The sequence below is a fragment of the Brachyhypopomus gauderio genome, unplaced genomic scaffold (genome assembly GCF_052324685.1).
Source record: "Brachyhypopomus gauderio isolate BG-103 unplaced genomic scaffold, BGAUD_0.2 sc74, whole genome shotgun sequence".
NCBI classification, from domain to species: domain Eukaryota; kingdom Metazoa; phylum Chordata; class Actinopteri; order Gymnotiformes; family Hypopomidae; genus Brachyhypopomus; species Brachyhypopomus gauderio.
The window spans coordinates 897,415-909,791 of record NW_027506895.1 but is presented as its reverse complement, the minus strand read 5'-3'; the positions used below and the strand labels follow the sequence as shown (position 1 = coordinate 909,791).

Below are 12,377 nucleotides of genomic sequence, written 5' to 3'. Positions count from 1 at the left end.
TGAAACTCAGTTTATTCGCTGAGTTCTTCGTCGGGAACGCCTTATAAAACCCCGAATAGACATAGGCCTACTATCATTTTCGGATTATTTTTTTAATGTACGTTATCGTTTTCAGCACAATCCATTATTTACATCAATAACTTTATTATTATAATAACATTTCAACTATTACACATCGCGGATCAGCCCTAAATTCTCTCCAGATTGTTATATATCGGTCTTCGTTTTTTGCTAGTGGAAGTTTTCTTTATAGTGTAGGAGATGCGGAATCTGTCAGCAAAGCTACTGTATGTCGGTCTGTCCGAAAACTATGTCCGGCATCAAAATGACTAGTGCCCGGTTTTGTGGTGTTTCCTGGGCTTAAGCCAGTTATGGACATCAAAGAGGAATTCCACAGCATCATTGGTTTGTCTTTAATTCACACGGACAATAAAGAAATTAAGCAAAGGAGAGGCAATATATAACGAACTTCATTCCATTTACATTTTAATGTAAATTCCATTTACATTTTACAATCCTAGAGTGATTGGCTGTATTGATGGAACCTACATATGCTACCTATTCCAGCACCATTAGAACATGAATATTCATCCATAGCATTAATGTACAGTTGTGATCAAATTTATTCAACCCCCACTGAAATAAAGTGTTTTGGCCAGTTTGACATTGATTTTGATCATTTCAGTCATCTTATTTACAATTATATCAAAGAGGCACTTATAAATTAGACAAACATAACATAATATTTATGATGGAATAACCACAAATGTCTTTACTGTGCTCACATCATTATCAGTTTTATTCAACCCCCTAGTGACATTATTTTTTAGTACTTAGTACAACATCCTTTTCCAGTTATGATAGCTTTCAAGCGTGAAGCATAGCTTGACACAAGTGTCTTGCAGCGACCTATGGGTATCTTAGCCCATTCTTCATGGGCAAAAGCCTCCAGTTCAGTCACATTCTTAGGCTTGCGCACTGCAACTGCCTTCTTTAGGTCCCACCAGAGGTTCTCAATTGGATATAAGTCTGGTGATTGCGATGGCCACTCTAGAATGTTCCAGCCTTTCATGTTCAACCATGCTCTAGTGGACTTGGATGTGTGCTTCGGATCATTGTCCTGTTGGAAGGTCCAACGTCTCCCAAGCCGCAGGTTTGTGACTGACTCCATCACATTTTCCTCCAAGATCTCCTGGTACTGAAGGGAATTCATGGTACCCTGCACACGTTGAAGCTTTCCTGTACCATTAGAAGCAAAACAGCCCCAAAGCATAATTGACCCCCCGCCATGCTTCACAGTAGGCAAGGTGTTCTTTTGTTCATAAGCCTGGTTCTTCCTTCTCCAAACATAGCGCTGGTCCATTGTCCCAAACAGTTCTAATTTAGTTTCATCTGACCACAGTACACTGTTGTGGCTTTGTCCACATGACTTTTGGCATACTGCAGTCGACTTTTCTTGTTCTTTGGAGTCAGCAAGGGGGTGCGTCTGGGCGTTCTGGCATGGAGGTCTTCGTTATGCAGTGCGCGCCTTATTGTCTGAGCTGAAACTTCAGTGCCCACATCTGACAGGTCTTTTTTCAGTTCCTTAGCAGTCACGCGGGGATTTTTCTCCACATTACGCTTCAGGTAGCGCACAGCAGTCGCGGTCAGGATCTTCTTTCTGCCACGACCAGGTAACGTTTCCACTGTGCCCTTTAACTTGAACTTGCGAATGATACTTCCGATAGTGTCTCTTGGAATATTTAACAACTTCGCAATCTTTTTATATCCATTGCCATTCTTGTGAAGAGCAATAACCTCTTCTCTTGTCTTCTGGGACCATTCTCTTGCCTTCACCATGCTTGGAAACACACCAGTAGATGTCTAGAAGGAGCTGAGTATCACAGTCCTTTTAAATCTGCCTAATTGGTGCTTATCATGCTTGATTGCTGCTCGTTGACATCCACAGATGTTTTCAATACCTGATGGAAAACACTGGAATGAACCTCTGTTCTTAGGAGTGGTAGTCGTAAAGGGGTTGAATAATTGTGTCAATGAAGAAATCACAAAAAGGCCATTTAATACTTTATGACAAAAAAAATTGATGCTATCTTAGTTGCATTTAGTTCTTTAACAAGTCCTTGTAAGATTTCATTATGAACACAATTACAAATGTGCACTGAATTCCATAAAACCCTTCGCAGCATTGGGGGTTGAATAAATTTGATCACAACTGTACAGGTACTAACCTTTATAATCCTTAATGAATAATGTACTTATCTTTAATGGTAACAAAAATAACGTAGCTATTGTAACTGACCGTTCTTCCTATCAAGATCATATGTGATGCTTCCCACCTCATCACAAATGTTGAAGCCAGATGGCCAGGATCCATGTATGATTCCACACTGTACAACAAATCTGAACAGAGTAGGCCTGCGGTAGTTTTGCTAGTTGTTCACATACAGTGTAATAGTTAAATCATTGCAAACCCTAGATGTGATTATAGGACATGACGGCCTCCTTCATGGAGACAGAGGGTATCCCTGCCGGTCCTATAGGCCTACCTTATGACTCCCTATTCAGATCCTGCACCTGGACCACAGTCCCGCTACAATCAGGCCCACAGCAAAACCAGGGCAAGAATTTAAATGACCCTAGGAATCCTCGAGGCCAGGTTCCAGTGCCTGAAGGGGCTCAGAGTAACCCCTGATAGGGCGTGCCACATAATAATGGCATATGTGGTATTACACAACATTGCAACCATCCAGGAAGAGCGACAGCCTACCATCTCTGACATGCCCACAGACGAGGAACCTTACATGCATGTGGGTGACAACAGAGATGGTGGAGTTGTCAGAGACTCCATCTGCAATCACTGCTTTCCACATTAAATCATGCACCACCACCACCCACCCCACCACCCACCCCACCATCCACCCTGTAACCTTTTAATATACATTACAGTCAAATTCACTGTTATGTTTCATTATTTCATTTTTCCTGTAAATAAATATAAGATATAGTTATGTACAGCCATACCACTTTGTACAATATTCTTATACTTCATTTTTATCTGATGCCATGTGTGTTTCACACCACTCAGATTAGACCTGGAATTAGTAAGTGTTCAATTAAAAAATATTTAAAAACTCAATACAGTATTATAAAGGTGGAGAAAATAATATAATCGCACCCTTCTGCTAAATATAAAAATATCATTTTCACTCACGCATTAACTCTGTTGGCAATTTTTTGACATGCTGACTGCCTTTCTCTAGCAGCTACCGCAGTATTACATTTACGTTTAATAATATCTAAATATTCTGCATACGCAGTCATTAATACTTCAAGCAACAGTGGTGTGAAATACGATGTTCGGCTGATTTTCGCGTTTAAGTCCATGATAAATCCTATTAATCTGCGTTCCATTAAGAATGCCTTTCATAGTTACGCGTGAACGCGCTTCTGTCTGGGTCAACCCAGAACCTACTCAGAGTTGAGCGACCCTGATTACTTTAATTCCGATCCGCCGTTTTGGAACCGAAAACTCTGAGTATATCAGATCGGGGTAAGACAACTCCGAGTTCAGGGTTAAGTTTAGAGTTTGTTAAACCCGCTTCTTGGAATACCCCCCCAGATATTTTATTTGTTTATTTCGTCAACGGGAACGTGGGCGCGACACTTAAGGCTGTTACGGTGGTTCGTTGCGTTCCTTCGACGTCATTTCCGTGCGAATCCACGACGTCACATCCGTGGGAAACATCGGGAGCTAATGTTGAAGAATCCTGTTTGATGATTTCTTTTGTCGTGCCGTCGTTTTTGTTTTAAAAAACAAATGTCAGTATGATCCTCACCGTGAAGCCGCTTCAGGGGAAAGAATGTAACGTACAGGTGAGACGAACCGCCTCGCTTAATCCGCGAGGGAAGAGGTAGCGTTATAACGGCGGCTTCTCCGCCGTTGTCGTTAGCTTAGCTAACTAGTTAGCTTCACGTATCCTTCACGCGACGGACGTTCACGCGACGTTTTTGCGCGTGAGATTCCGTCGTTCTGAGGCGAACGAACGCCAGAAATGTCGGATAATGTGTTTGGGGGGGTCACGGCTCTCGTCGTTACAGGTTACCGAGAACGAGAAGGTGTCGACGGTGAAGGAACTGGTGTTCGAGCGCCTGAACATCCCGCCGGACCAGCAGCGGCTGCTGTACAAAGGGAAAGCCCTGGCAGGTAGGAGCGGGTGGGGTTCTTCTCGCGGCCGTGTGGGGGCGACACACGCCCGGCACCACCGTTGTCCTTCATGGCTTCTCCTGTCTTGCTTTCAGACGAGTACAGGTTGAGTGACTACTCCATCGGCCCCGAGGCCAAGCTCAACCTGGTGGTGCGGCCCGCGGGGGAGCGCGGCGGCGCCTCGGGCGCGGAGGGCGGCGGGGGCAGCGAGGTGTGGCGGCTGCTGTCCGGTGTCCTGGCCAAACACTTCAGTCCTGCAGATGCTGCCAAAGTTCAGGAGCAGATAGTGAAGGTGATCTTTTAAAATAGCTATTCAACTTCTTGTGCTATGGTATGGAAAAAAAACTCTAGCAAGAAATGTATTGAACTTGCACTCAGGAGTGATGACTCGTCAAAGGTTCATCTGATATGCCTTTTTGTCCACCCCTCCCTTTCAGGATTATGAGCGCTCTCTTAGACAGCTCAGTCTAGACGACATCGAACGGCTGGCTATACGTCTGTTGCACCCCGAGACTGAGGGAATGGATACCTCGTACATGGACTAGACAAGCTACAGTGAGGAAAATGCGTATTGGAACACCTTGTGACCTTGCAAGTTCTCCCATGTAGAAATCATGGAGGGCAATCTTGGGTGCATGTCCACTGTGAGAAACATAATCTAAAAAAATCTCATCTGTATGATTTTTAAAAAATAATTTACTGCTGCAAATAAGTATTTAAACATCTGCCAATCAGCAAAAAATGTTGGCCCTCAAAGACCTGTTAGTCCGCCTCTGAAAAAAGTACACCTCCACTACATTTATTATTGTAAATTAGAAGCACGTTTGAGGTTGTTAGCTGCATAAAGACACCTGTCCATCCCACACAATCAGTAAGACTCCAACTACAAACATGAACTAACAAGACCAAAGAGCTGTCCAAAGACAGAATTGTAGACCTCCTCAAGGCTGGAAAGGGCTACAGGGCAATTGCCAAGCAACTTGGTGAAAAAAGATCCACTGTTGGAGCAATTATTAGAAAATGGAAGAAGCTAAACATGACTGTCTGTTCCCTCGTACTGGAGCTCAGGTGAGGAATCAACCCAGAACCATTTAGATGATCCAGAGGAGACATGGCAGAAAGTTCTGTGGTCAGATGAGACCAAAATAGAACTTTTTGGTCTTAATTCCACTCATCGTGTTTGGAGGACAAAGAATAAGTACCATCCCAAAACCACAATCCCTACTGTGGAGCATGGGGGGGGGTAGAAGTATCATGTTTTGGGGGTGTTTTTCTGCACATGGGACGGGCCAACTGCACTGTATTAAGGAGAGGATGACCGGGGCCATGTATTGTGAGATTTTGGGGAACGACCTCCCTCCCTAGTTAGAACACTGAAGATGGGTCGTGGCTGGGTCTTTCAACATGACAATGACCCAAAGCACACAGCCAGGATAACCAAGGAGTGACTCCATAAGAAGCATATCAAAGTTCTGGAGTGGCCTAGCCGGTCTCCAGACCTAAACCCTATAGAAAATCTTTGGATGGAGCTCAAACTCTGTGTTTCTCAGTGACAGCCCAGAAACCTGGCTGGAGAAGATCTGTGTGGAGGAATGGTCCAAAATCCCTACTGCAGTGTGTGCACACCTGGTGAAAAACTACAGGAAATGTTTGACCTCTGTAATTGCAAACAAAGGCCATTAACATTGATTTTTCAGTTCAAATACTTATTTGCAGCAGTAACACAAATAAATTATTAAAAATCATACATTGATTTTCCAGATATTTTTTTAGATGTCTCTCAGTGGACAAGGCAGCACTCTTTAACATATGAGAAGCAGCAATGGCGACTGCTTATTTGGTTTGAAAATGCAATTTGTCAACGCCTCAGAGCAGAACTGGAAATCACCTGTTTAATTTAGTTAGCACTTGTGGCTGACGTAGGATAGAGGCTCAACTCAGGATTCCTAACCAGTCTACTGACTGCTTTCTTCGTCCTTTGTTTTTAGGAAGTGTAACGACGGTAATTATGTACACAGTATGACACCCAGCTCCATTTTCAACTTCACTTCTGCTTGTCTTTCCGAGTCTGGAGCCCCGAGCCGCCACACGGACCTGCAGTACTTTGGCTTTGGTCGCTAACATTCCTCGAAGTAAGGACGCTCACCAGCATGGGACAGTACTACACCTTCACTTAATCAGCGTTCAAGGCACTGGAATGGAGGTTCATGCTCAAGGCTTTTCAACAAAACCTTTGGGCACTGGAGTAAGTGTTCTTGGAACAGTAGTAACCAAGTCTAATAAATGCAGCTCGTATTGGTGGCTACGCTTTTACAGACGGGTTAAGTGACTGCAAATTGAACTCGAATTAGACCACAGTGTGAGGCTTGGTTACTTTTTGTGACATACTAATATTTAAAGGATCAAGGAATCATGTAAGCTCAGATTTTGGCAGATCTGGTGTGTGTGTGTGTGTGTGTGTCTGTGTGCGCACATGTTTAACTCAAGTGGATTATTTATGACAGTCGGAGAAGCTGTGCTGGTCACCACTGACCACGGAACATGTGTGCTTGGCCATATGTGGGTGAATTGCTGACTTTGTAAATATTAAAAGTAAAATAAATTCACTGGCTTTATTGTTCTTACTGGTTTTTAATTGTGATGTTTAGCAATATGGGGGGGGAAGAGTCTCAAACTCTGGCCATAAATGCGTCTTCAGCTCTGTCTAGTCAATTTGCATGATACCTAAAAAGGTTCAATGGTCTGGTTGGCCAAGGACATGTATTTATTTTTTTTACTTGCATTAAAACATTGCTTAACCAATTTATTTCTTCCTCAATTATAAAAATGTAGTTCTCAGACTTAAGGTATGTGGGTGTGTATACATTAATCAGTACAGTATGTAAATGTACAAAAAGAAAACATGAAAAGACACACTAGAAGTGAAGACACTTGGTTCCATGAAACACCTGTGCTTTGGATATTTCTGAGTACACGATTCAGTTGTGTTTCACTTTTATGCCTACTTCCTACGCTAGTTGTACAAGTTGATACATACCAAATGCTGAGTGCACGTATGTGATCATGAACTTTAAAAGGCTCAAGAGATAAATGGTGCAAATGGCTATATATGATTGTGGCAATACCATTCCCACCACGATCCAGCAATCCCAAAACAATCCTGATTAAAGTACTTGACAAAAACAAACATTCAAGTTAAGACTATATATGTCCTTGACTGAATACCATAGATGGTTGCTCATTTATATGGATGACATGCAGATATAGATGGATTTGACACCTTTTATCAGTGGTGCACTTTACAGAAGAGAATGCACGGTCAGCATTTGATGTGCGTAACAGAATTAAGGGATGACTGCTAAGTACAACGCAGAACGAAAAGAACAAATTTGGCAGACAATCATTTTCTAAGGGGGAAAAAAAATACAATAAAGTTGCACGAACAAAGTGGGCGTGGTGACAGTCTTCGATAGTGACACTGGGAGCTGTAGCTTTAAAAGTAATGCTATGTTGGAGGAAACCGGTCACACTATCCCCCCCGTTTCCTCTAACAGTTTGCCACATGTTCGTCAGACAGAGGGGGAACACCGTCACTTGGCTTTTCAAACTCCGGAGGTCTCGCAGATGACGGCACATGGAGCAGGGTTTGGGGGGGGTGGAGCTGGGTTGTGATGGTTCGGCCTCTGCTGATCATCCCTCTCTCCTTCCTTCCGCCCCTCAGTGTTGGTTCTCTCTCTCTCCTTTAGCAGCTGCAGCCTTCACTGGAGGAGGTGGGTCTGTCGTCCCTTAGCTTGATCTGGTCAGGAAAATCGTAGGGCTCCCCCTCAGACTCCTGGAAGGGACAGTACAAAATTTTAAAATGGTGAATATATTGGCAAATGTCCAGGTGACCTAAATCGAGCTGTGGCACACAACGAGAGCATGTCTTCATGGAGTTCTTGGTAATCTTATTTGTATTGCCTTCAAACACGGTCTCACGTGTATTCATGGGATTGATCACACATCTCTGTACCTGTTTGAGTGCATTTCTAGCAATTGTCTGGAAAGCCTGGTCCACATTGATGGCTTCTTTGGCACTGGTCTCAAAATAAGGGATGTTGTTCTTGCTCTGACACCACGCCTGGGCTCGTTTCGTTGTGACCTGTACAAAGCAGCGAGTTTTAGTCAACAAACATGGCCGATTCCATTGGCGCCATGGTAAACACCATGCTACGTTAATCGAAACTGCGAGTACGTTTGCGACACTGTCAAGATAACATTTTGGAAGTTTGACATGACACAAGAAATGAAGATGCCCTCTAACCTGTCTGTTCTCCAAGTCGATCTTGTTTCCGAGTACCACAAAGGGAAAGTTTTCAGGGTCACGAGGGCTGGCCTGGATCAGGAACTCATCCCTCCAGCTGTCCAGAGTCTTGAACGTGTTGGGGGCCGTGACGTCGTACACCAGTACGCAGCAGTCGGCCCCTCTATAGAACGCCACGCCCAGAGACTGGAAACGCTCCTGTCCGGCTGTATCCCAAATCTATCAGCAGTAATAATGCACAAAATTATCCATCCAGCAAAGGGGAAAAAAAACAATAAGATCTGCTCTTCCTGAAATACATCTGTGAAAAGCATAGTCACAAGTTCTTTAAGAGGTACTGACACTTTCTCAGATCGCGCCTGCCTTCTGGCGAATCATTCAGCTGTATGTAACAAGGATAAACATTCCTTGGCACCTGTGCTTTATGTATAATAATAATAAAAAAAAGAAACCCGTTCTGACAAACTCAAGTGCTTTCTGGGAAATTACCAGGAAGGTAGCCACATATCACGAGCTCAAAGAATGAGTGAGATCACAACAAACAGGGTTTGGTGAAGCGTGCTGAGCACTAATGAGGTGCCTAACAGGCTGTCAGAATCCAGCAAGCGGTTGATTAAGGGCCCTTACACGTACACATCTTGTTTTGAAGATGACTGCATTTCTAGTTGTCGAAACCAATAACCAATGCATTTTTATTGGGTTTAAAAATACACCAATCAAGACAGCAGTGCTCATCACCATGTTGTGTGGCTTCTAATTTTAATCTTAATGAACAAAACACCATCAAAATGGTTTGCCTTCTAGCATCAGTAAAGGAATGAGGCAGAAACCCTATTTGGGCGTTTCCAAAACAAAAGCGCTAAGGAAGTGACATCATAGTCACATCAATGGCCTTTGCAGGTGCGTTACTCACTAGTCTGAGACATCAGACTGACGCAACGCTGCTGCCGAATTTTAGGGTGATGAGGAGGTCTGGGGCTCTTATTCTGGCAGGATGCAGTTTCGACCTAAAGAGACTTTTAATCTATAATTTTATACTGGCAAACAAAGCTGCAGGACACTACGAGACACTTAAGTGCTCTTCTGGATTCAGGATTCTGCAGACATTTTATTTCACCATTTAATGTTCTAGAGATTTCATAAAAATCACTTTTTTGTGTGTTTATTAGAAATTGGCAAATTACTACAACTGCGTCGAACTAGCCGAGAGTTTTAATATGCTTCTGGCAGCGTTGCTAACAACAAACGTGTCCTGTTTCCTAAACTAAAGCTTCCTGGAGTACAGAGATCTCCACAGTTCTAGTTTCACATCAGCTTGGTCATATGTACAGAGCAAGACAAACCTGCATAGTAACAAGCCTGTCATCCACCATAACCTCCTTGGTCAGGAAGTCTGCACCAATCGTGGCCTTATACTGGTTGCTGAACTTATTGTTAACATACTGGTTCATTAGAGAAGTCTTCCCCACCCTGTAGGAAAAGTGAACATAGAATCAAATTCACGGCGGGACATTTTTTCACAGAATCTACACTGCAGAAAACTCAATTCTATGAAAAACAGAACTACTATACCATTGTACATTTTATTCAACATTATATACTTTAAAGTGAGCCTGAGCAAAACATGAATGACAATGAATTTGCTGACGGAGCAGTTATTTCATCAACAATACGGCTTGAGCATCAATACCAGCCAGCTGTGTGCGCAGGGCTAACGGAAGGAGACCAGGAGCCCAGCTGCTGCGACTTCTTTTACATAGAGCACAGCATCACATTACATTGAAGCTGTTATAACACAGCTCAGTTAACTCGACGCCGAGACACTCAGAACCCCCAGACGGTATCAGTTAGTTCCAGAGTACCCTCAACATCCAGCGTCCCGTAGCTGTGCCAAAAGATTTAAAGATTAGCCGTCTGATTTCTCTTTCCAGTGATTTTGATCAGAGTGATAAGGAGCCAGTTACACTTGCCATTATAGGACATATTGAAAATATTATTTTAGCTTAGTGGCACAGTAGAGAATTCAACCTCACCTAAAGGCCAAGGCCACGAATGGCAGATATGTGAAACTAGGTGGAAGTTTCCAGTACGTGAGTGGCTGTAAAAGAAATCCTACCACTGATGCACAGGATACAAAGATCAAATCAACACGAAAGTGAACGTCAGAGAGCTCAGGTTATGGTCTTTGGAGCTGTAAAACCCCCGTTTTCCTGGTGCGAGTGTCGGTCCTCACCCGGAGTCTCCCAGTATGATCACCTTCAGCAGCACCTTCTTGCGGGAGGTCATGACGTCCAGAGCAGAGCTGGAGAGACACGTAACCACACGTTATGACACCACGTTACGGACCTCGTCTGTTTCACACACCAACTTTTAACACAAGTGGGGTCCTTTCGTCACGAATGTCAACCATTTCAAACAGCCTGAACGTTGTGAAACACACACCACAGGTCAATAAACACGTATACCACCGGCACGGCCGTAAACGCCGCGTTCAATACCGGGGAAACAGTGACACACGCAGCGGTCCCGAAAACGGTGACCTCCCCGCGTTTAAAAAACACGAATGCTTTTAAAATAGTTGGTGGTTTATTGTTATTTTTGTCTCTAACACTAAAACACGAAACGTGGAGTTATATCCGAGCAACTCGACACTGTTTTGGTTCACAAGTTGTTTGGCAAGGGCAGATAAGGCGGCTCAGCTCGGGCCAATTTCGCCATTTCGACATTAAAACCGGGACGGTTCGGCCGAATAACCAACGCCGTCTTCTCTCGCCACGACGGAGACGAGGCAAAGCTCGGTTCGGTGAAGCCTGAGGGACTTTAAATGGGTTTAAAACACACACACACTCGACGCAGCAGCCGCCCGGGAGCCACCCCGTCATTTTCGTTTTTCCCGAGGAAAACACACCGGGGTGAAAAACACGCAGCTTTACCTTCCGCCTCTTCACTTTCAAGACGCAAAGACGACGTTAGCTGACGGTTGGGGTTTCCTTTCGTGTGCGGTTCTCCGAATAAATGTCCTCCGAGTGTGTGTGTCCAACGCTATCCGTCTCGGAGAGGAACATCTGCTGGGGGGGACCGTGCACCTTTCTAGCCGAACATGGCCGCGGTCACAAGGGCCTGACGCGCCGCTCACCACGGGAAGAGCCTCGGAGGTCTTAATCACCCTAAGATGGAGGACTTCAAAAACATCTACTTTAACTCCATCTGCTCTTTTTAACACTAGATTAACTAGATTAGGCCACGTTCATAAAAAAATAAAATAAAAAACAATAATTTTTTTTTGAGTGTACAAAACTAGTGTACAAAAAAGTGGTCGTGTTCAGTTTCGGTGACTATCGTGCGAAACTTTAAATTGAATGGTGATTAAAAAATTGTATTTGTTACAAAAAAAAAAATACAAAATAATAATAATAATAGTTTATGGTGCTCGGTAAAAAGTAATCGTCAGTAAAATACACCCTATTCATGCATTTGACTCTGTTTGATTTTTTGTTAATTCAAAAATAATATTAAATTTCTTTAAGCCTTATTGTAAAACTACCTTAATGTAAAACTATCATAGCGATACCTCTTTTTGCAGTTTTTTTTTTTTTGCTTTTTTAAGTGCTTAACACACGTATATTTTAAATGAAAGAAAAAACATGAAATCTATACAAAAACATTACGGTTTAATGGGGAAAAAAATAATGGAAAAAAATAAATATAGGTTTAATATTTCCAGTCGCTAACCTTGTTTTTTAATTGGTTGATTTCAACTGAGGCTTTAGATCATGAGCCATCAAAGATAAGATATAAGGGTCCTGATGCTGGGAAGAGGTGGGGTGTGGTAGCCGTGACAAAACATGTGATTGACAAGAGTGTTGTCCA

General features: G+C 43.2%; 2 protein-coding genes across 3 annotated transcripts; one reads left to right on the top strand and one right to left on the bottom strand.

The window, feature by feature from the left end:
• The first annotated feature begins 3,684 nt into the window (after positions 1–3,684).
• Positions 3,685–6,815, top strand: ubl4a (ubiquitin like 4A). Of its 2 annotated transcripts, none has more exons than XM_076990218.1 (5): positions 3,685–3,873; positions 4,099–4,204; positions 4,300–4,496; positions 4,642–4,759; positions 6,272–6,815. In XM_076990218.1, exons 1-4 carry the CDS (start codon positions 3,826–3,828, stop codon positions 4,747–4,749), a joined length of 459 nt encoding a protein of 152 aa, XP_076846333.1. In that variant the 5' UTR covers positions 3,685–3,825; the 3' UTR covers positions 4,750–4,759; positions 6,272–6,815. The 2 variants fall into 2 exon arrangements, with proteins under 2 accessions (XP_076846333.1, XP_076846332.1); XM_076990217.1 differs by having other exon boundaries at positions 3,686–3,873; positions 6,193–6,815.
• Positions 6,816–6,950: 135 nt separating this feature from the next.
• On the bottom strand, positions 6,951–11,661 carry rab7b (RAB7b, member RAS oncogene family). The gene is made up of 6 exons (XM_076990216.1): positions 11,441–11,661; positions 10,741–10,809; positions 9,851–9,977; positions 8,508–8,726; positions 8,217–8,345; positions 6,951–8,036 (listed from the first exon to the last, which is right to left on the bottom strand). Exons 2-6 carry the CDS (start codon positions 10,791–10,793, stop codon positions 7,947–7,949), a joined length of 618 nt encoding a protein of 205 aa, XP_076846331.1. The 5' UTR covers positions 10,794–10,809; positions 11,441–11,661; the 3' UTR covers positions 6,951–7,946.
• Positions 11,662–12,377: the final 716 nt, after the last annotated feature.